The 24713-nt window shown below is 46.7% G+C and overlaps 1 protein-coding gene across 3 annotated transcripts in view; it reads left to right on the top strand.

Moving 5' to 3' along the window:
* BCO1 (beta-carotene oxygenase 1) overlaps nt 1-23926 on the top strand; it is a 69929-nt gene extending 46003 nt beyond the window's left edge. For 2 of the 3 annotated variants that reach the window (XM_073796445.1, XM_073796444.1), the window contains 4 exons: nt 4577-4682; nt 7726-7820; nt 9377-9488; nt 11449-12597. In XM_073796445.1, the coding sequence (XP_073652546.1) occupies nt 4577-4682; nt 7726-7820; nt 9377-9488; nt 11449-11678 (543 nt within the window). In that variant the 3' untranslated portion in view covers nt 11679-12597. Of the gene's footprint in view, nt 1-4576; nt 4683-7725; nt 7821-9376; nt 9489-11448; nt 12598-13556; nt 14367-16844; nt 17537-22796 lie in introns of those variants that run through there. The other variant, XM_073796446.1, reaches the window with a different exon arrangement.
* The last annotated feature ends 787 nt before the right edge of the window (nt 23927-24713 follow it).

The raw sequence follows: 24713 nt of genomic DNA, 5'->3' as shown, positions 1-24713 counted from the left end.
AACACTCCCTTCCGCTGCCCACACACTGCAGGATTTTATAACCTTTTATCAAGCTCTAGAAATGATTTGCTTCCTTGGAACCAAGCTAAGAAGTTTAGCACGTGTATTTTAAAAAGGCACTGCGTGAGCCGTCTACAAAGAAGAGCGAGTGCTGGGAAGGGTAGCTCCGGCCACGCTTTTTAATTTGCTGTTTATTGTCCCTTAAAAATGTCTCCTTGCTTCACTTTCAAGTCACCCCACCTGCGTGTTGAAAGGGGAAATTTGAGCTACAGACATGGCCTATGTGTCCAGATCCGGCGGCTCTGATTCCATCCCGTCCAAAAGCATATTAGGGAAGGGCCTTAGGGGATGCTGTCCTTTCTCAAATGCCCTTCAGTCTGGGGCCTTTGCACATCGCTGTCCCTCTGCCTGCAACCCTGTCCTCTTCCCGTGAGACCTCTGCTCCTGTCCCGGCTGCAGGTTGAACTTACCTGGGGGTTCTGAGACCAGCCCAGTGAAGGCACAACCTCCAGGGGATTCTACTCCCTTCTCATCCTTCAGGTCTGGCATCCTGACTCCCTCAGTGGGTTTGTATATTCTAAGGGCACCTGCAGCTCTTCGCTCACATTGATGGCAGGTGTAATGAGCTTCCTGTTAAAGCTCCCAGAGGGCTGGGACTCTTGGTCTTGTCAGCAGTTTATCCTCTGAGCCCATCACAGGGTCTGGTACTCAGAGGGTTCTCATTAAGCCCTTAGATATTTTAAATAAATGAATGAACGATGAATGAATGAAAAAGGTGAAGAAAGGTCTCTAAAAGGGCACAAGGTCTTCCTTTAGCGCTTGGAACATTTCCCAAGTGGAAAGTACCTTCCACATAGAATGGGCTATACTGAAGTGTGTTCAAAAGTCTGGGGCCTCCCAGCTGCCCCACCTTCTCCGGCGTTTGGGCCAGCTGGGGTCAAAGGAAGGAGGGGCCCACTGACACCCTCTGCCTGTTTGTGTAGGGGTTGTGCGGGGGTTGTTTAAGGCGGGGCTGGACCCCAAGGGGCATGGGCGGTGCCAACAGTCCCTGCCAGCCACCCTGCCCTCATCCTGCAGGGCTCCAGGGAGGGGCGGGGCTGGCATCTTGGAGCTAGAAGGGATGGTTCCAACTCCTGGCTCAGTAGATTCGGTTTTTGTCTTGTTTTCAAATGCAAAAATGAAGACCCAATAATAAGAGAAGGCACCATTTCTCAAGAGCTCACTCTGTGCGTGGCCCTGTGTCAGATGCCTTTTCTGCTCTTAGACCCAGGCCAGAGGGGCCCCCTGCTCTGGCCTTTCTCCATCAGTGTCCCTTCTTCACTGGGTGAGGAATTCACAGGGCCACAGGGTGCCCACCCAGAGGGGCACCCTTCCGACCCCAACTGTGGCCTGGGATCCCTGAATTCCCTGCACAAATGACCCAAGCCAGCCTGCAGCAGCTGCCTCTGTCCTCCTAAGGGCAGGCTGTGCTGCTGGATGCAGCCCTCAGACCCACCAGGGAGGCCAGGGCTGGCTGGGGCTTCCACGCAGTGGCAAGAAAAGGAGGCGGGAAGCCTGGGCCCAGAGGCCAGCCTTCACTCTGCCACCTGCTTCTAGCTCAGAATGCCAAGGAGTCCTGGGATTCTGAATTCACATGCATCCTTCCAGACCAGCACTGGGCACTAGAACCTGCTGCAATGAAGGAATATTCTCTGTCCAAGCAGTAGCAGCCAGATATCTAGGCTACTGAAATATGGCCAGTGCAGCCGAGAAAGGGAATTTTAAATTTCATTAAATTTAAATTTAAATAGCTACGCATGGCTGGTGGTGGTTGCCGTATCAGACAGCACAGTTCCACAACATTCTGAAGCTCTGTGCATAAAGGAAGGCGGGAGAGAACGGTATTTTACTTAACAATTTGCTATATGTGGACATAGGTTTGGTGGGCCTCTGCTCTCATCCTGGGTCCTGAACGTTTTTGGCCCTGTGAAATGCTCCACATGCTTCTCACCGAATCTGTATGACAGTCCTTGGGGTTATTTATCATCCCCATGACTGTAGGTGAGAGAGACAGTAACTTGCCCAACATGGCAGAATCATCCAGAGGGTCTGAGTTGGGATTGGAATGCATGTCTGTCTGGCTCCAAATCACTGACTACGATGGTCTGGCCCTGGATCAGGTGCTTTCATAACCATTATTTAATTTAATCCTAACCACAATCCCCAGACGCAGGTCAAAGGGACCTTCGCTTGTACTCACCACCCGTCCAAAAGTTACGGATTGCCCCCCTTTATACAAACGAGGAAGCAGGCTCAAGTTCACGTAGAAAGCTCTACAGTCATACTGCACACCCAAGGCTGCCAAACTCCAAAGCCAGTGCTTTGCGGGATTATTGAGATTACTGCTTCTCACGGGAGTTCCCTCGAGTTGAGGAATTTCAAAGCCAGACTGCAGGATTTCGTTGAATTCTGGCTGGAAAGTGATTTCTTCCCAAAGTTGAGCACATTGGCCATAGAAGGCTGCCAAGTCATGTTCGTTACTGCTGTGTGTGGAAAAATTCACAGTTTATGCCTCAACCAGTCTGACCAGTTTCATGCTGCAGCTAGAAAATGTCTCTGCGGACTGACTCCCTGAGAATCAAGCCCGGGACATGCACAAGAGGCCTGTGGCTGCCTCTTGACTAGCAAGGCACAGGGCAGGGCCTCTCACGTGTGGGGCTGCACATACAGATGAAGGCAAACAGAGCCTCTGCTTCCAAGTCACCCGATGTGCTAGGCGCTAGACGACCTTTTCACGCCCTTCGTTTGATTTTTACAACCACCTGCAAAGCACATGTTCTGCCCCTTAAGAGTTGAAGGAAAAGCTCATTGAGTCATGCATTTGCTCATTCCTTCAGCAGTTACTTCCTGTGAGCTGACTATGTGCCATGCACTGAATAAAATCTGATCACTGTCTGCACAGGGAAGACAGCATGAAAGAAGGAAGCAGGTCCATAAAGGAGATATTTACAGCTTGGGACACATGCCTTGGAGACACTGCAGACTAACTTGTCAGGGAAAGGGATGTTTGAGCCGAGAACTATGGGATGGGAACAGGCCAGCCTCAGGGGCTTTGCTTTGCCTGCTGCCTGTAGTGCTTTGGCTTCTGAGCAGAAGAATCTCAGTGCGAAGCTCTGGGCCCAGCCTCTGCTCCCCTCTGTGTGACCTTGGGCAAGTCACTTTCCTTCCCTGGGCCTCAGTTTCCTCTTCTGTTAATTGGGATCGCCCTGAACAAATCTCAGAGGGGCCTTACAGTTCAGCTTCTAGGATGCAGTAAATTTCCCACCTTCTCAGCAAAAAGCTGCTGTTGTTCAAATAGGTTTGTTTTCATTATAAAAGCTTATTTTGGAAAGTTTGGAAAGTAGAGAAAAGTTTAAATGAGAAGTCAGACATGACCATACTTCTCCTCCCGTAACTCCATGAATGCAGGGATTTGCAGTCTTGTCACCCCTTCTCCCCCAGCAGCTAACCTGAACCCACCCCCAGGGGTAGTGGCAGTAGTAGTAGTAGTAAAAATAATGCTAATAATAATACAATTATGTTATCAATAGCAGTTAACATTTATCTAGCATTTACCGCTAACCAGGCCCTCTTATAAACCAACTGCATGGATTATTTTATTTAACCTGCATAATAACTCGGAGACGCACATACTATTTATACGACGCTTGTGCTATACCTCATTATACAGATGGGGAAACTGAACTTCAGAGATACCAGATAAGTTGTTCAAGGTCCCGTAGAGCGTATGTGGGGACACAGGGAGTAGTAGATGCTCAATAGATATTTAATTAATTGTGTTCAGTCTCTCTCCTGGGTTACAACGATGATGGTAAAGTACTGAACAAAGTCTGATTGTCACTTGAGACCAAGAGATGTCCTTGATAGATATTTTTCTCCCAAGTAATTTTTATTGCATGTTTGTTTTCTTTTCAACAGGGGTACATTTTCATAGGAGAAAATACTGAAAATCTAGAAAAGCCTAGAAAAAGAAATGAAAGTCTCCATAATCCCACCACATGCTATATTGTTACTATTTGGTATTTCTCCCAGGCTGTTTTCAATGTAATTTCTTTTTCTTTTTCTTTGTTTAACATGGTTGAGCTCAGACTGTGTATGCAGTTTACTCTGCTGCTTTTTTCACTCAGTATTCTATCATGAGCATTTCACACGTTATTATGAACTCTTTATAAACACCTTTTGAATGACTGATGCAGCCTTTTACAGGTGAATCATCCAGTATTTAAAAAGCGAGAACTTATAAGTACATTAATTCACCTGTGAGGGATCAGGCATCCCAGAGTAGAAGATAAGATCCAGGGTTTTTAGGGCCCCCCTTCTACCACCCACCAGCTTTGCCCTCTTTAGGGAGTTACTTCCAGCCCCCAGTTCTCATTTTTAACTGAAAATACCAATCGTATAATAGCTGCTTCCGGTGGTTAATGTGAGGCCGGAACAAGGTGACAGTCACTAAAACATTTTTTAACATGTGCACGGTAAAACAGATATTTGTTCTGGATACCAAATTTTTATTTTTCTGGAAAACCGATTCTTTCAGAACGCAGAGGCGGGCTCCAATTTAATCAAACTGTCATCTACAACAGCAAGAGCCCTGAAGGAAAAAGAGGACCAAGTCTACTGCCAGCCGGAGTTGCTTTATGAAGGTAAAGTGCATCCTCTCTCCTGTGTTTAGGGAGGGGCTGAATGTCCTCTTTATATGATACCTCTTTCTGATGCAGAGGAGATGTGCGAGGACGAGGGACTGAGAGGAAGGCTGTTGGGACGCCCAGGGGAAGGCATCTGGGGACACTTCTCTTTCATGTATCTTCATACCCCTCCCAGGGAGGTACTCGGGTGGTCGTTGGACCCAGGGACTTTCACGGCTAGCCTTTCAAATGCTTCCGTGCTTTTTTTTTTTTTTTTTGCTTTCTTTTTAAAAGTTTATTTTATTTTTTTGAATTTAAATTTTTAATGCAGTTTTTTAAGGTTACTTTCCATTTACAGTTATTACAAAGTATTGGTTGTATTCCCTGTGTTGTACAATACGTCCTTGAGCCTGTCTTACACCCAATAGTTCGTACTTCCCTCTTCCCCACCCCTATATCACCCCCCTCAACTGGTAGCCACTAGTTTGTTCTCTGTATCAAATGCTGCTGTGTATTGAACGCCGACTTACTGAAAGGCATGGCACATGCAGATTTCTACCTGTGCACACTCAGAACACCCTGCAGAATCGGTGCTATCAGCCCCATTTGCCAGAGGAGAAAATTGGGGCTCAGAAAGCCTGAGCTACACCCAGAGCATAAACCCCCCCAGAGAGAAGCACCCACCAGAGCAGGGCGTCCCAATGTGGGCACTGCTGATACCGGGGCCGGGTCGTTCTTTGCGGAGAGGGCTGCCCTGGGCATTGGAGGATGTAGATAAGCGTCCCTGGCCTCCAACCTGATTGAGAACCACTGCCCTAGCATAGAAGCCCATGGGGTGGGGACCGTGTTTGTGTGCTCAGTGCTGTCACCGGCACGTGACAGAAGTCTGGCTTAGAGCAGGGTGTGCTCAGTACTGCAGTGTGGAATGAACAGGCCTGCCCAGGACAGGGCTGGGGAGCGGCGGGCGGGGCTCTAGGCTGGGAGCCCGGCTTCCCATGTCGCTGCCCCACGCCAGGGCCAGGCGTCTGGAAGGACAGTCCTGGGGACTCTGCTAGGACGACCTCAGATTTGCCCACTAAGAACCCCGTCTACACATGGCATCCCATGGATCCCATAATGGGTTCTGTGTGGTGCCCCAGCCCCTCAGAGTCTTTGGAAGTGAATATAGACATGTTCGTCCCTATTCTTAAGGCATCAACTTCCATCTCTGCTCACCTGTCACTCACATGGGCAGATGGAGGAGTAAAACACTACGGTCGTTTTATTTCTGGGAAGGGAATTCTTGTTTATCGTAGCAACCTTGGGCAGCGCTGAAAAGCATGACCGTAGACAAATCCTTCATAATCCCTCCACCTGTGACGGCCATTTGGAAACATCCACGCAGTCTTTCCATCACGTAGGCGTTGCTTGGCGCATGCCAGGCCCTCTTCTAGGGGCTCCCCAACTTCCCGTCCTTTCCTCCCCAGTCTCATCCTGTTCTTATCACGTTAGGTGAGTCCATGCATGTAAGGGGCTTAGCTGAGGGCCTGGCCCGCAGTGAGGGTCCAGCTAAAAGCAGCCGTGATTAGAACACCTCTAAGAGTCAGGGGCTGCCATGTACTGTTCATGCTTTAGAACCAAGGACAGCAGAGCTGAGAATAATTCGATAACTTGCCTGAAGTTGGGCAGCAGAGCCAGCATCTGAACCCAGGCTTCACTGACTCGAAAAACCCTTAACCTCTGCATTTACGGTTATACAAAATGCATACCATACCATCCAGAATGTTCTGAAATGGCTTCTTCCACTTAATGAACATAGCCTGGGAATTTCCCCACATCCCCAAGATTCTTCAAGAGCGTGGCTTTAATAGCCGGACAGAATTCACAGGCATGAATCACATTTTACTTAACCATGGGCGTATAGCTGGTCATTTACAGAGTGGAGGACAGGGGGGCTCCAGACCAGGTTCGAGGGACCCAAGAGCATCACAGGGAGTTTCAGACCGACTCTGGGACCGACAGTGGGCATCTTTTTTCTGAGTTGAGTGTGTGGGTGGTCCCTCGTCCTCACGTTCATCTTGACCTTGGGAATTTCGTGATTACCCGACTGTGGGATCAGACATCTTCCCTTCTTACTGCTGCACCCCACTTCCCTCCCCACTGAGCCCGATAACCAGTTAGGCCCTGGGTCCTCTTCAGGAGGCTTTTATGTGGCAGATGTTTCCATCTCTGCTTCTTCTTTTCTTGGACATTATATTTTCACCAGCAGTTGGCTCCAACTCGCTGCAATATTTCATAAGATGGACTTTCATTTCAATATTCAGACTTAGAAATTCAATTTGACACAAGCATATATAAATATATATGCATGGACATGGACACATTTTTAAGGCTTTTTGGATTACAAAAGTAATAGGTATAATGAAAATTTCACACAATGAAAAACTTAGAATGGACAGTACAAACTATAAACCACCATGAGGAAGTTATCACCCCAGCAATGCTTCCAAACTTTTTCTCTTCATTTATAACACAGTGGAGATAATCCCATAAGCAGCCTTTTACATTTAATCTTATGATGTGGACATTTCCCCATGTTATTAAAATTCTTTGTAAATGTTACTTTTGTATAATGTTATTATATGATTTCACCAGATTTATTTAAATATTCCCCACTGATGCTCCTTCCACAGTTTCAGAAGTTTCTATTCACACCCACACATGTGCACGCACACACTTTTTTTAAAAAGAGTTTTAAAAAATTGCAGTAGCCTCTGATTTTAATCATGCAATTTTCTTTGATTTTTATCTTGGATAATTAAAGATGTTTATACACTTAGAAACCCAGGTCTATCTTACCTTGCTCTTAATGGAGCTTCTAATGGAGCTGGGGTAGTTATCAGAAGTTCCTTCCTCCTGCCCTGTGATCACCCTTGATCCAATCTAGGGCCTGAATCAAGTTCAGGGATCCTGGCTTGGGAACCGTTTTTGTGAAAAGGATGCCCAGCCTGGATACCACAAAAGACCCGTGGTCCCAGCTCTCGGTGAAGGGGGCTTTGTCAACTGTGCCATTTCTCTCTAGGCTTAGAGCTGCCTCGGATCAATTACGCTCACAACGGGAAGCGATACCGTTATGTCTTTGCTGCTGAAGTCCAGTGGAGCCCCATCCCAACCAAGGTACTAGTCCTTGGGAGATGGCAGCCTATAACCATCGTGTCTGTCTGCAAAGCTGAGTTCCCAGGTTCTCAGGGAGGTCAGAACCGAGGTCCCCTTGGGGTGGGGGTAAGTCAGAAAGTGACGTCAGCTTGGGACAAAATACACTGGAAGCAACGATGGACCATCCAGGGGAGGGAATTGCACCTTATGGGCTGTCGCTCAAGAAGGATGTGGTGTCTGGAGTTTATCCATTGATTTCTTTTTTGGATGCATGTTATTGAGCACCAGCTATGTGCTACAATGTGGTAGGCACCGAGGAAAAGGAAGTGAACAGGAAGATCCCAGTTCCTGCCCTCAAGGAACTCACTGTCTCAAGCAGAGAGGGTAGAGCTGAAACTAGGACGATTTACGTTTTTTTTATTAACTTATTTTTTTTAATTAATTATTTATTTATTTGGTTGCACTGGGTCTTAGTTGCAGCAGGTGGGCTCCTTAGTTGCATCTCACAGGCTTCTTAGTTGTGGCATGCGAACTCTTAGTTGCAGCATGCATGTGGGATCTAGTTCCCTGACCAGGGATCGAACCCAGGCCCTCTGCCTTGGGGGTGCAGAGTCCTATCCACTGCGCCACCTGGAAAGTCCCTTTTAACTTATGTTTAAATTGAAGTATAGTTGATTTACAATATCGTGTTAGTTTCAGGTGTACAGCATAGCGATTCATATTTTGTTTTTTAAACTGCTATTTGTTTGAACACTTGCTGTTTCCCAGGGACCATGCTGAGTGCTGTACAGACATCAGTTTTCCTTAGTAGCTTCAGTTTTTAGTAATAAAATGGAAAAAAAATTTTTTTAATGCAAGCAGTGCAGAAATGTACAAAGCAAAAAATTAAGGTTCCCCCACACACATACGCACACCCCGAGTCACTCCCCTCTAATCCCACACCCTCAGGGGAAAGAGGCCTATTAGAGATTGAGAGAAGGCCAGGGACTCGCACTTTTAAAACAACAAAGGAATCATATTATACTTTAAAGGTTTGCATTGAATAGTTTATCTAATGTGTATAAAAATTGCAATATATGGGCGTCCCTGATGGCGCAGTGGTTGGCAGTCTGCTTGCTGATGCAGGGGACACGGGTTCGTGTCCCGCTCCGGGAAGATCCCACATGCCGCGGAGCGGCTGGGCCCGTGAGCCATGGCCGCTGAGCCTGCGCGTCCGGAGCCTGTGCTCCGCGGCGAGAGGGGCCACAGCAGTGACAGACATGCGTACCACAAAAAAAAAAAAAAAAAAAAAGCAATATAGTGCCAAGTACCAGATAAATCCAGGGGTTTTATTTCTGCAAGAATTCAGTGTGTACTGTCAGCTCTGCAGTGGCAGGAGGACCTTTGCTTCAAGTCAGAGGAGGAAGCAAGCGGCTTTTCTTTCTGCTGTTACACTGACCAGAAGCAGATGCCGTTTGGGGTCTACGTTCACCAGAGTCCACTCCCCTCTCTCTGGGGCCTTGATGCCTTCCTGTTCGCAGGGAATAAGCATGCTCTCCAACCACTCATCCCCATGTTTCTCCCCTTTGGATGCGCAGATAATAAAATACGACATTCTCACGAAGTCATCCTTGAAGTGGGGAGAGGTGCACTGCTGGCCGGCGGAGCCAGTGTTCGTGCCCACACCAGGTGCCGAGGACGAGGATCACGGTAAGGCTCCAGGAAGGGCAGCCCGCTTGCTGCACTGTACCTGTGATCACCCCTCAAACAGAGACATCGTTTGGGGGCAGTGACCACCCCCCATCACACAGCTGGTGGAGTCATGCTTTGAAGCCCAGGTGTGTCTGAGTCCAAAGCTGTGGGATGAGGGAGTCCCCCAGCCCACCCCCACTTCTGACACCAGCTGCAAGTTTGGGGATCCCCAAGACCACCCTCAGTTTCAAGAGAAGAGCTCACAGAACACACCGAAATCTGTTGTACTCATGGTTATGGTTTATCTCGGCGAAAGGGTGCAGATTGAAAGAGAAAAGGCGAGTGGGGCGGGATCCAGGAGAGTCCTGTGCTTGGGGTTTCCGCTGTTCCTTTCCTGTGGGGGGTAGGACCACACCAACTTCCCCAGCGACGTCCACGGAGCATGGCCAACCAGGGAAGCTCTCCAAGCCCTGTGTCGGAGCCCGTGTGGGGCGTGGTCATGCGGACATGGTGACCTCCAGGCTTCGGCCCCTCTGGAGGTTGAGCTGACACCTGTGGCCCAGGCCTCCCCCTAAATCACTTTGCTAGGATGGGTTATATGCAGTGGCCCCAGGTAAACAAAGGCACTCTCATCAGACCGTCAGTCCAAAGGCTTAGAGGTCATCTCCCAGGAGCAGAAGGTCAGACCTCCCTTCCGGGGTGATTAAATTGTTTGCGACACAAAAGCCCACTTCCTTTCCACGGAGCTGCCCTACCTTTGCCCAGAGTATATAATCTTGGTTTTAAAATCCATTGCAATGGCTGGGTCTGAATTTGTGACTCCTCTAAGCATGTAAGTTTTCCGTGGAGCACCTAGAAATGCTTGTGGCCCTCGTCTCTTGTCCAGGTTTCCACCTGACCAAATGGTCCTTTCCCTCTTTGATTCTGCCTTTGCCCCAGAAATGCCCTGCCCACCCCCTAGGGATGCTAAGGAGGGTACTACAAGCCTGGGTGGGGCTGCCCACGCCTATGGGGAAGGGCAGGCTGCCCCCTGCTGAGCCTGCCAGCTGCTTCCCTCAGGTGAGAAGGGAGTGGTTTTCTACCTGGGTCTTCCTATCGACCTGCACTACACGGCACGCCAGGTAAGGGACCCCGTGTCACTGTCACCTCCAAGGTGGGGGATGGTTGGTGCCACCTCCTGCTGAGGCTGGCCTCCCCCTGGGCTGGGCAAGTGCGTCCTGCACAATCTCTTGTGGGCAGGGAGCAACCTGGTCTTCATTCCACCAAAGGAGAGGCTCAGAGAGTGAGGTCTTACCCACGGTCTGTCACACGCCCAGTGCATACAGAGGAGAGTCGAATTCAAGCTGATCTGACGTCAGCTGCCCTCAGCCACTCTGAAAGCCGGGAGGCCTTGGGAAGAATCATGAAGTTTTGCTGGAAGTTTATGTGCACTATTTCATTTAGCCCTCTGTCCCTTGAGAGTGGGTGTTTAGAATATTCCCATTTTACAGAGGGGAAGGCTGCACATGCATGAGATGAACTGGACTCATTCAAATGCCATTTGAGTGCAACTGGTCCGGATTTAGCCGAGTGACGGATATTAGCCTAAGTGCAGCGTCAAAGCTGATTCTCTGTAACTGGAGTTTCTAAATAGTAGGAAAATAGCCATTCTTCAGTGCGTGTAATGATTTACAAAGTGCTTTCATAACTGACCGTGCAAGAGCCTCTCAGCAACCCTCTGAGGGTGGGGAGGATTATCCCCACTCTACAGATGCAGAGACTGAGGCTCAGAAAGGTGAGGGGACTGGTTCAGCCAAGCCTTCCAATTTCCCTGGCCTTTCCCTTCTGCTCCCACAGAATACCAAATTCACTTCCCTTCTGTTTTGATTAGATAACTTACATTCAAAGGACAGGGAGATAGAGCTGAGAAACTATCCCCCCAGCTGGACCAGGTTCAAGGCTGCGCTTTTACAAAGTGTCTCTTTTTGTTTCCCCAAAGGGATTATCTTATCAGCCATTGTCTCTACCGATCCCCAGAAGCTGCCTTTTCTGCTGGTTCTGGATGCCAAGACGTTTACAGAATTGGCTCGTGCCTCCGTTGATGTAGAGATGCACCTGGATCTCCACGGGCTGTTCATCCCAGGTGCCGACTGGGATGCAGGGAAGCAGGCCCCTTCCCGGGAGGAGCGGGACAGGGCTGCTGAGCGCCGTGTGGCCCCAAGGACCTGACAGGGTGGGGGCCTGGGCCCTGGAGAATGGCTCCACCAGACTCAAGGGTGGTCCCTCCCTGGGTGGGGGGGGCCCTTCATTTTATTTTGCACTTATTCTTTCCATGGTTGCTTTGAGACAAAGTTACGGAAATAGAGCTTTTATCAGTATCTTTTCTTTCATTTCATTTTGGCCATTAGAACCTTGTTGGAAAGTTGATCAAATATTTACTGATTAGCTCTAGTACTTCTAAAAGCCCCTTTCCTTTAGTATAAAGACCGTGACCATGAATCAGCAATTGTATTAAGGCACATAATCATTGCTCCTAGAATGGGCAGCCACTGACCCACCGGAGAAGAGACACAGAAATATTTATCTTTGCTCCTCCCTCCCCAGCTTTCTTTCCCTTCCCTCCCTCCTTTCTTCCCCGTGGACCACATCGTGAGTTCTAGCTTTCTCAACCCTGTGCTGTTAGTAGACTACGTGGCCCAAAAGGCGTGTACTTTGTGGTCATTCCATGCAAGGCAGGGCATAGTATAAAATAATAAAACTTTAAAGCCTTTTCAGACCTTATTTTAATTTTACATGGCTTCTTTCCTCTGAAGATCTTCTAAGGCAGTAAAACAGAGGGGCAGAGCTAGACGGTTCATAGTCCGCCAGGTGCCTCATTGTACACCCAGTGGGACAGCAGACTGGTGTGGGCGTCCCCCACTGCAGGAGGGCATGGAGGGGCTGGAATCCAGGATTGAGTCCTGTCTTGCCTGATGCTGAGAACCAGGGTGGCGGGGCGTGCCAGAGCCCTACAGGAAAGGGGGTCCCGTCAGCAGAATTCCTTGGAGATTCATCCAAGTTGTCGTTGTTGTTTTGCTCTCCTTTTTATTTATTTGGCTGCGTTGGGTCTTAGTTGCGACTCCCGGGCTTCTCTCTAGTTGTGGTGCGCAGGCTCCAGACCACGTGATCTTAGTTGCCCCGTGGCATGTGGGGTCTTAGCTCCCCGACCAGGGATCGAACCCCCATCCCCTGCATTGGAAGGCGGATTCTTAACCACTGGACCACCAGGGAAGTGCTATCCAAGTTGTTGTTTGTTTTCATCCAAGTTGTCCTGTGTTGGGTAGGTTTTATTCACTACTTTATCCTCTAGAACACTGCCTGGTAGATGCAGGCTCTACCAACAAATTAACTGTTTGTTGAACGAATGAATTCCGCCAACAAAGAAATCCAACTCCATAATGTACCAAAAAGGGATGGATATTTAAAAAAAGAAAAAAATAACAGGATATTTTACTGAGGATCTCCTGGGAAGACAAGGAAGACAGTTCACATGGAACACCACCCCCAAATTCCCAACAAGGGTTCCTCTCCCAGCTGTCCCTCATCTCTCCTCTCTTTCTTCCCCTGTTGGTTCCTCAAAAACTCCTCTACCATCCCAGCATTTCCATTTCATGCTCAGCTCATAGATCCCATTAAACAAAAACCCAAACTCCGTGGATGGCAGAATGAAGAACATCTACTCTTCTCCTCTGGAGACCTCAGTACTTCCAGCCTTGATAAGATGGATTGGAAAGAAATGTCAACCATGGTGGCCTAAGAAACATGTGATGGAGGCCTGCATTTGGGTGGCAGGAATGGAAAAGAGTTGACAAATGGGACAGTCACTCACCTATTCATTATTTTACTTTAAACTTTTGAGAAGAGGGTGGTATTTAAAAAATGCTTCCCCACCGCTATTCTACTGAATTCCCATTGCCAAACAATACCCAGACCTAGTCATGAAAAAGGACGCAGTTCTGCGGGGAAGAAAAGTATGTCTGTGGTTCGTTTTCCTTGTTTAGGAAGACAGGTAAAATACCAGACCAATGAGGAAGCCTGGCACACCACATCTTTTCTTCTTGGTTTCAGACACACCAAAGATCAATGCCGGGACGTCCAATTTGCCTTGATCCTGAATTCTGTCATATTTCAGACACAGGCCAGGGTAATTAGCTCAAAAGGCCACAGGAGCTAAGACGCATGCACCTTTCTTGAAGCCGAGACCATCCGTCTTATCCTCAGAGCCTTCCTTGTTATGCTTCATGTGGGTGTAGTATGTAGCATGTCCAGGAAGTTCTGCAGGAAAAATCACCCTGGATTTGTTTATTCCTTTGATAAAGCCACAGCTTTTCACAAGCGCTCTAAGATGTGTCAGGTATGTGGTAAGCCCTCAGATGTTTGACCCACTAATTTTTCCTTCAAGGGTTTCTCTAATTTGATTCCATCTCAGGAATAAGCTGGATGTATACGTGGACAAATCAACTCACAAAAAATCCAAGTGCATTCGAGCTCCATCCGCATTACTGGTTTGTACTCGTTTCCTCCCAAAGCTACCGAGCAGTGGGCTGACTCTATTGAGAAGGTTGCTTGTCCAGATTAAGTGAAAACACCTTTGATCACTTCTTCAGCTGTTTAAAGACAGTTTGGATGGTTTTTAAATGGCCGGGGGAAGTCTTTCCCATGGCAAATCAGGACATGCAGACAGAAGAGTCATCACCGCCTTCCTCATCATCCAATGACAGTGAGACCAATGGCCTCTGCTCTTCAGCTTCCTTCCAGGAGTCTGGACTCAGCGACCAGGTGCAGACGCAGGGACACTGCCCTGGCTGCCGGGCTGCAGCAGGAAGCAGTCTCTCGAGGTCAAGCACCAGCAGAGAGGCTGGAGTTTTCTTGGACAAGGTGAGCAGGGAGAGATGTGGGAGCCCTGTGTTGGGACAGGTGGGGATGAGCCAGCCTTCCTTCCTCCTGGCGACCAGGAAAGGCCTCCTGGAGGGAGCGCCTGCCCAGATTCTGAGGGTGAAGGTCAGGATGAGGATCTGAAGGCGGATGTGACTGAACAAAGCAGGTGTTGAGTGAATTTCCCATGAAAGAGTGAGAGAATTAGGGGGTGTTGTTTTCTCTGATTATAAAAGTCATATATGTTCACAGTAGAGCACCTCGTTATGTTAAAAAAAGAAACGAGAAAGGCACCCAGGGTCCCACTACCGAAAGAAAACCCCTGAAATCATTCTGGTGTGTTTTTTCCCAAATTTAAAAATTTTTTCTATGCACAGTTTACATATTGGTGATAGGTTTGTAACCCACCAGTTTATAACCTGCTTTTTTCACTTACTATACAATACAATGATGTTCCCAGATCATGAAATTCTTCTAATGGGTGCATATTATTCCATCTTTGGGACATGGCAGGATGTACACCCGCCTGCTGGTGGACATTTAGGTTTTGACTATTATAAACAATGCCAGATTGTATTATATACAATGTGTGTCTATTTTTAGGGTCCACGCCACATCCCTCTCTGTATTCAGGTGCTTGTTATTGTTATTTTCTTTAGCTAGATTCCCAACTTTGGATTTCTGAGCCAAAGAGTGGAAAAACAAGGTTCGGGTGTTCTTTGAAAGGCCAAAGGTTTTGGTTTGATTCATAGGAAACTGAGAAGCCATTCTAGAATCTGAGAGGCTCAGATGGTCAATGTGGCTATAGGGCTGAGAAATCCACATTTCTCAGGCAATAGGGAAAAAAAGTAGGTACATGAGAATGTAAGTTTAATCCAAATTCTCCCTTCTTCCTTTCCTCTATTCCTTCTTATCCTCTGTATCTTTCCACTCCATTCAGATACTTGTTCTTTTCAAGCATATATTCACTCACTCACTCATTCATTCACTGATGACCAAGATTATGTTGGCATGTAAGGGTCAACAGAACGAGTACCTCCACTGTCCTCAGGGAGCGTATAGCATAGTGAAGGACACAGCACCAAGGAACAAACCAACACAATTCAATGGACTGGCAGTAAAAAGGGAACCCCCGGGGACCCCCAATACTGTCTCAGGAGCCAGGGATGGCTGATATGTGAAGCATGGTAGCAGGTAACCAGGTGAAATGGGCAATGCAGATAAAGAAAGGGGCATGGAATCAGGAGAGAGCTTGGTAAACTAAAGGTAGAAGTTTACCAAGAACTTCTGTGGGCGTAGAATTGTGGCATAGAAGATGGCAGAAAAGACAAGTTTCAGCCAGAACCCCAGTTTATCTGTACTCAGGTAAGAAGTGGAATTGGCATTAACTAAAGAGAAGTCTCCAATAGTTTCTTCAAGGACCGACAGTATTTTTTTGTTTTGGCCACGTCACGTGGCTTGTGGGGTCTTAGTTCCCCAACCAGGGATCAAACCCAGGCCCTCGGCAATGAGAGCATGGAGTCCTAACCACTGGGCCGCCAGGGAATTCCCGGTAATTTTTTTAAATAATAGCTTTTTTGAGATCTAATTCCTATACCATAAAATTCACTCTTTTAGAGTATTCAATTCAGTGATTTTTAGTATATCGACTATTGTGTAACTATCACCACTGTCTATTTTTAGAACATCTTCATCATCCCCAAAAGAAACCCTGTACCCATGAACAGTCCCCCCTCATTGTGCATCCCCTCCCCCCAGTTCTAGGCAAACATAAATCTACTTTCTATCTCTATGACTTTGCCTAGTCTGGACATTTCATATAAATTGAATCATGCAATATGTAGGGTTTTTTGTGATTGGCTTCTTTCACTTCGCCTAATATTTTCAAGGTTCATCTATGTTGTTGTATGAATCAGTACTTCTTTCCTTTTGTGGCTAAATAATATTCCATTGTATGAACATACCACATTTTGTTTATCCACTCATCAGTTGAGAGACATCTGGGTTGTTTCTCCTTTTGAGCTGTCATGAGTAACACGCATGTTCAAGTGTTTAATGTGGACGTATGTCTTCATTTCTCTTGAATATATTCCCATGAGTGAAATTGCTGGGTCATGGTATCAATATGTTTAACATTTTGAGGAGCTGCCAAACTGTTTTCCAAAGTGGCTGCACCATTTTACAGTTTCACCAGCAGCATTTAAGAGTTTCAATATGTCCACATCCTCCCTAATTTGTTATTGTCGGCTGTTTTTATTTCAGTCATCCTAGGTAAAATGAAGTGGTGTCTCATTATAGTTTTCACTGGTATTTTCCTAATAACTAATGATGCTGAACATATTTTCGTGTGCTTATTGGCTATTTGTATATTTTCTTTGGGGAAGTATCTACTCATGTATGCTCTGCAATATTTTCTCCCATTCTGTGGGTAGTCTTTTCACTTTCTTGATGGTGCTTTTGTTTTTTTTTTGTGGTACGCAGGCCTCTCGCTGTTGTGGCCTCTCCCGCTGCGGAGCACAGGTTCCGGATGCGCAGGCTCATCGGCCATGGCTCACGGGCCCAGCCACTCTGCGGCATGCCTGGACCAGGGCACGAACCCGTGTCCCCTGCATCGGCAGGCAGACTCTCAACCACTGCGCCACCAGGGAAGCCTTGATGGTGCTTTTGAAATACAAATGGTTTAAAATTTTGATGAAGTCCAATTTAATCTAATTTTTCTTTTATCTCTTCTGCTTTTGGTGTCATATCTAAGAAACCATAACTTAATCTATGGTCCCAAAGATGTACTTAATCTATGGTCCCAAAGATGAATGTTATAGTTTTAGCTCTTACATTTAGGTCTATGATCCATTTTGAGTTAATTTTTGTGTACAGTGTGAGGTAGGGGTCCTGCTTCATTTTTTTGCATATGGATATCCAATTGTCCTAACATAAAAGTCACCATGTAGGGTTGATAAATCTTTCTTCCACACAGGAAACAAAATGTATCTCCTTTTCCTCCACCATTCCTTTGAAGATTGTTCCTTCAACCAGTGAAAAGAAACCGTAGGGCAGCTCTCTGCTGGTTCCAGCAAGGCCTTGGTTCAGAGACAAGGAAACCAAGACGGAGCCTCAGTCAGTGGAGATTTAGTGTCTTCCTCCATCTTCATCGCTGGGTCCTGGCGAAGTTCCAGGTAAGTCCAGTGTATGCATGTTCAATTCAGAGTCACATCCCCTGGTAGGATTTTCCAGGTTTTTTCTTTCCTTAAGTACATCTACTGTGTCCCAGGAGGGCCGAGGGTGACGGGTGTTCCTAGAGATGCTAATCCATTCCAGGAGGTTGGGACCAGTGAGAGGCATGGGTTCCCTGATTTTGTCTTCAGTCTGCCCTTTGGGTTGGGCAGGCAGGAGGTCTTAGCCTAGTTCAGGGTTCCTTAAATTATCATCAGAATCAATGTGGAAAGAACAGTGATGTCTACATTGTTTGTGCATCTTCTGTGGTTAAGGGCAGGAACAGAGCTTATTATAATAGTAACAACAGGATAACATCAGCTGATGTGTGTTGACACCTCACTGTAAGTGCTGGTTCTCATGTAATCCTTGCAACAGCCCTGAGGTCGGTCCTGGTACCATTCTCATTTTAGGGATGAGAAAACTGAGTCTCAGAACAGTTAAGTAACTTTCCCGAGGTCACACAGGTGGTTCCTGAGACCACAAGTCTAACCTCTTAACCACTACTTTTACTGTCTTAATCTCATTCACTTCTTCACCCTCAGGGCTTCGTTGAGTGCCTGGGAAAAAGTGGGTAGTTAATTAAAGGAACAGGGACTCCAGGCTCACTGCCTGGGTTTTGATCCTCTCGAAACCTGGTGATGCCTCAGTTTCATCATCCATAAAATAGAGATAGTACATGTCCCTCATTCAGAGAGTCATGAAATTTAAATGAAGATTGCCTGACGCATAGCAGTTTTCAATAAATTTTAGCTATTTTATTTATGGGCCTTAAAAACAGTTAAGAGGTTGAATCTTGGCTCCCAACCCTCACTAGTCATAAGACCTTTGATAAGTTATTTAAACTCTCTGTGCCTCTGGTTCCTGACCTGTAAAATGGGGATAACATTAGAACCCACCTCGCAGGGCTACAGTGAGGATTAAATGATGTTCTTGTAGCCCTTAGAAGAAGTGTCTGCCTCTTAGTTGCCTCTAACCATCTGAGTTAGAGAAAATTATGGGGGCAGTTCATGCAGAGGATGCTACTCGTAAAGCCCCAAGCGAAGGCTGTTCCTTCTCTCTTTCGGAAGGGCCTTCCTCCTGGTGTGGTGAGAGAGGATGGGGACAGTGTCCCAGGCACCCAGAGTGACCAGTGGCATCAGAGATGACATAAGCAGATCACTGGCACACCCAAAATAGCCATAGTCTGATGGGGCGTGACCAGAAGACCCTCCAATGGTCAGAGAACAGGGTCTCCGAGTTACACGGTCTCAGTTCAAATAGCAGCCGTCCCCTAGGACGGATGTGATCGTTAAAAGGATGCTGTGTATCAAAGGCACAGGCCAGTGCCAGGCGCAGAATGAGTGGTCAGGGGCGGGACACCCACATGGCAGGGATTTCCATCAGTTTTGTTTCTCACAATATCCCTGTCTAAAATAGCGCTGTATTGGGTTCCTATGGCTGCCGTAACAAATTACCACAAACTGTTAGCATAAAACAACAGAGACTTATTCTTACAGTTCTGGGGTGAGAAGTCTACAGTGAGTCTTATGGGAATAAGATCAAGGTGTCAGAAGGGCAGCTTCCTTCTGGAGTCTCCAGGCGAGAGTCGGTTTCCTTGCCTTTTCCAGCTCCCTCATTCCTTTGCTTATGGTCCCGCCTCACTTCACCTTTTCTTCCCTGCTTTCATCGTCACATCACTTTTTTTTTTTTGAATTTTAGAATTTTATTTATTTTTTTATACAGCACGTTCTTATTAGTTATCCATTTTATACATATTAGTGTATATATGTCAATCCCGATCTCCCAATTCATCACACACGCCCCCCTCCCCGCCACTTCCCCACCTTGGTATCCATACGTTTGTTACATCACTTCTTTTCCTTCTATGAAGTCAAATCTCCCTCTTGCAATAAGGACCCTCATGATTACATTTAGGGTCCACTGGATCATCCAGGATAATCTCCCTATTTCAAAATCCTTAACTTTGTGACATCTGCAAAGTCCCTTTTGCCATATAGGTGACATACACAGGTTCCAGGGGTTAGGACCTGGATATCTTTGGGGACCGTTATTCAGCCGACCACAAGCACCTAGCTCTTAATGTACTCAGTATATATTGGTTGAGTGAATAGGTGAATGTTAGCCATTGAGTATTGTCGTTGGCATCATCTTGGCTTCAAGATGTGTATGTGGTCTCCTCGCCTTCAAGTCTTGCTCAAATGTTATTTCAATGCAGGTTTCCTGACCCTAGTTGAACCCTGCAACTTGCTTCCTCCATTGAACACACACTCCTGATCCCTTTATCCAGCTTAATTCCTTTTCCCCCCTAGAACTTTTTGCCTTCTAGCATACTATAAAATTGACTTATTTATTATGTTTATTGGCATTTGTCCATCTCCCCCACTAGAATGTAAGCTCAAAGATTACATTCAGGGTGAGGATTTTTCTGTTTTAGTCTCAGATGTATCCTGGGGGTCTAGAACAGTGCCTGGCATGTAGTAAGTGCTCGATACATGAGTGCTGAACGAACACATGAACTGAATGCCTCACCAAATTTCCCTCGCCGCTGACCCGGTTCTTTATCTTTTGTGCTCAATCTTGGCTTTCATGACAATGAAGGCGTTGCCTGTGGTGAAGCCAATCGACTCTAGGTAACCTCTGTATTAATCCTGTTCACGGGTCTCCCTGTTCTATTAACACACTGGCAATTTTTATTTCTAAAACACAGATAACCTCAATTATCTCCACGAAGACTTGCAAAAGTCTGGGAGGGAAATGGATGGTTTGGCTTTGGACATTTATTGAAGGATAGACTTAGAATTCGGATGATTGCAGAGCTGGGTGGGGGAGTTGTCCCTGGCTGAAGTTGCAGGGCTTTGTTATGTTGGGTTTTACTGTTTCTACCGGTCTGCTGGAGGAAATGAGCTTGTGGTTTCTGCAGTTGGTCAGGCTCAGGATGGTCTCTGTAGAGGGGGCTTGAGTGCCTTAGGGGGCATGGTGGAGGGGCTTCAGGGCACCCGGGGCTTCCTGAAACTGTATGTGAGTTTTTGTGTGTCTGTATGTTCTTAAGGAGAGTAGAGTCCATCGCTTGTATCAGCTTCTCAACAGGGAAAGTGAAGGACTTTTGCACTACCCCAGCCGTGAGGATTCTGTGACTCTGTGTCTCACAACATGTAGGTCAAATTAACAGGCCGTACACAGCTCAGAAAGGAAAGGCAGCAGTTTGAAAGGCAGGCCCCCTTCTCCCCATCCTCTATCGCCTAACAAGTCCCCAAGCTGTTGTGTTAAAGATGCTGAACCAGGCAGTGGCTCAAATCTCAAGATGACCGATCTCAGTCTTTGCAAGACTCTTTATTTTTGGCTGCACTGGGTCTTCGTTGCTGCGCATGGGCTTTCTCTAGTTGCAGTGAGCAGGGGCTACTTTTCTTTGCAGTGCGTGGGCTTCTCATTGCAGTGGCTTCTCTTGTTGGGGAGCACAGGCTCTAGGCACGCAGGCTTCGGTAGTTGTGGCACGAGGGCTCAGTAGTTGTGGTGCATGGGTTCTAGAGCACAGGCTCAGTAGTTGTGGCGCACAGGTTTAGTTGCTCCGTGGCAGGTGGGATCTTCCCAGACCAGGGATTGAACCCGTGTCCCCTACATTGGCAGGCAGATTCTTAACCACTGCGCCACCAGGGAAGTCCCTCTGGGCATTTCTTGAGGCTTCAGTTTTTCTCATAGGTAGAATTGGGATGGCTCTACTTTCTTTGATTTTTGTGTGATTATGAAAATGCTTCAAGTGTATAAAATGCTATAGAATTGCAAAGTGTTCATGTCAGAGGGAATGTGCCTTTTTTGCTGTGGCAAGTCTGGCCTGTTCCCTGCTCCGTCCATCCATCCATCCGTCCCACACTTGTTTTCTCACAACAGGCATAAAAGCTACTGTGTATGTGACAAAAGCTTTACATGAAACACTAACCCTCATAAAAATCATGAATACTCTGAGGTTCAGAGAGCTCAGACCATTTGCTCAAAATCACACAGCTAGAAAGTGATGGAGCAGAGCCTGAATGAAAACCCGGTTTTGTCTGATGCCAATAGCAGTGTTCAGCATCACACCCACCAAAACATTCCTGGAGGCAGAGGAGAGGGGAGCTAAAGAAAGGTGGGGGCACAGGTCTACCAAATATAGCACCTTGCAATCTGCGTTTTACCTTAAAGTGCATATACATGTTAGAGTGTACTCCACAGTATGTCCATGCTTATTTTAATAGCAAAGAACTTCCCAGCAATCTTTAGGTACAAATGGTGCTTTGGGTGTGTGTTGGGGTGGGGGGAGGGCGGTACCCCAGTGTAGCTCTCTGCTATAATCCCCATTACAAACACAGTTTTCCATATCAGATGCTTTTTGTTTACATTTGACTCTTAACTCCTGGGTTGGCCTAGAAGCTCCTGGAGGGTAAGATCTGAATGTGATTCCTCCTTTCTCCTTCCCAAGGCTTAGCCCAGTCCCCAGCATGAAATAAGCAGGCAGTAATGGATTTGGCAAATACTTATTGAATTCCTGCCTAACTGAGTCAGGTGCCATGGGAGATAAAGACAGATATGAGGTGATTCCTGCTCTCAAGGTATTTACAATTGAGCTGGAGAGGCCAAGCTTCCAGAATCTGCCTGAAAAGGATCTTCCCAAGACTCTTGGTACAGCATTTTAAAAGCTTGGGACTGTAATATAGCAATTGGTGAGATGGTAGGTAACTAAGATAGCAAACAACGTTTCATTAAATAGGACAAATTTTGTGAAAAGCGACAACCTGTTCCTCTGGAAAAGTAGCATTGTGTCAATTAAAGAGCACACCTTCAACTTACTGATGTTAAAACCACTGTTTCCTGAGAGGGAAAAGTTGAAAGCAGGCACCTGCTCTAGGTACTGTCTGTTATGCCAGAAGGATCTCAGTCTCTAATTGCTTGGCCTTTGTGGGTCAGCTTCAAAACTTCAGCAGCACAGATAAACCCATGTTCTTTTCTGACAAGCTTGGGTACGTTGGGGTTTATTAGACTCAGTTCTACTCATCAGATATTTACCAAGCTCATTGTGTAGGTGCTGGGGACACATGGAGAGGCAAGAATGTCCAATGAATGGCTTAAAAACTTTGCAGTGAATCAGGGAGTCAAAATCCTGGCTCCTCTATGAATCAGCTGAGGGATGTGGGCTGGAGCCTCAGTTCTGTAACCCATGGCATGGAGATCCTAATACTTACCTTGCAGGTTGTTGTAAACATCTGTTGGAGTAATGGACGTAAAGCTCCCTGCACAGCAAACTGCACTAAGAACTCCACAAACTCCAAAAGTTAAGGTAATGACTTCTGATTTCAAGAAACACCCAGTCTAGTGAAAAGACCAATATGTTAACAGATAAATGTCATTAGTGTGATGGGTATGACTATTTTTGACTTTTTTTTTTTTTTTTTGCGGTACGCGGGCCTCTCACTGCTGTGGCCTCTCCCGCTGTGGAGCACAGGCTCTGGACGCGCAGGCTCAGTGGCCATGGCTCACGGGCCCAGCCACTCCGCGGCATGTGGGATCTTCCCAGACCGGGGCACGAACCCGCGTCCCCTGCATCAGCAGGCGGACTCTCAACCACTGCGCCACCAGGGAAACCCCTTGACATTTTTTTTTAAATCATTTACAGAGCACTTACTATGTGCCAGACACTGTGCTAAACAGTTGTACCTGGATCATCTCATTTATTTGCACAAAACCATATATAGCAGGAACCACAATTTTTCCCAGTGAGGAATCTGAGGTTTAGGCCATTTAAACCTCAGGGCCACAGAGCTGGAAAGGGACAGAAGGAGGGTTTGAACCCAGCAGTCTGGTTCCAGAGGCAGATTTCAAGTCACAAAGAGAGGCTTCACAGAGGAGGCGCTGGAGCGGCGAGCAGTTTTTCAGGCACCAAAGTCATGGGAGAAGGAGCCCAGGCAGGAGGGAAGAGGTGGCAGGATGAAGAGCTGGGTCTGTGCACAGGGTCTGGGATGGAGGGCGGTGTGGGTCTAGAAGGTGAGGGTGGGGAGGGAGGAGTGGGCCAGATGGTGGGACACCTCATGAGACAGGCACAGGGACTTGGGGGACCAGTGAAGGATGAGAAAGACAGGATCATGGCACGCAGGGAATGTAATCTACACCGATGTTCTACGGGGAAAGTATTGGGTTGGCCAAAAAGTGCGTTTGGGGTTTTCTGTAAGATCCTCCAGAAGCCACAGGTTGGGAGAAGAAATTTGTGTTCCATATACATAATAAAAGAACTCCTAAAAAAATCGATTTGAAAACCCAATTTTTAAAAATGAAACAAAGGTTAAACAAGCACTTAAAAAAAGATACAAGTGATCAAAAAGCATATAAAAAGGTGCCAACATTGTTATTCGTTATGGAAATACAAATTAAAACAACAAGATACCACTACACACTCACCAGAATGGGTGTAATTAAAACAAAGACACCACCGATTATTGAGGGATGTGGAGCAACTGGAACTCTCATAAATGACTGGTGGGAGTGTAGTTTGGTACAGCCACTTTGGAAAACTGGCAGCGTCTGCTGAAGCTGAACATATGCCTTTTCTGTGACCCGGCAATGGAACTCGGGCACATCCACAAGGGAAAAAAGCGCATGTGTCCACCCAAACAAAGACGTGTTTGAGAATGTTCATAACAGCTTTATTGTAATAGCCCCAAACTGGAAACAGTCCAAGTATCTGCCAACAGGGAAACAGATACATAAATGGTGGTATAGTCACGCAGTGGTAGAGTCACAGTAATAAAGAACCAACTATTGCTACAAGTAACAAATGGAAGAATTTCAAAGTAACAAATGGAAGAATTTCAAAGACACTGTATGGAGTGAAATATGCCAAATGCAAAGGTTCAAGAATAGGAAAAACCAATCAATAGTGATAGAAGTCAGAACAGTGGTTTCCTGTGGGAGGTACTAACTGGAAACACTGAGGGAACCTTCTGGGTTACTGGGAATGTTCTTTATCTTGACCCAGATGGTGAGTTCACAGGTGTATCCACATGGAACAATTCACTGAGCCGTACACTTTATGTTATACCTCAATCAAGATGTTTTTCCAAGATAATAAATATATTAAAGTGTTAATTAGTTTCAAACCTTGCTAGGCAAAGA

Source organism: Tursiops truncatus, chromosome 19 (assembly GCF_011762595.2).
Source record: "Tursiops truncatus isolate mTurTru1 chromosome 19, mTurTru1.mat.Y, whole genome shotgun sequence".
NCBI lineage: Eukaryota > Metazoa > Chordata > Mammalia > Artiodactyla > Delphinidae > Tursiops > Tursiops truncatus.
The sequence above is the reverse complement of the archived record's forward strand: the minus strand, read 5'-3'. Positions and strand labels throughout refer to the sequence as shown.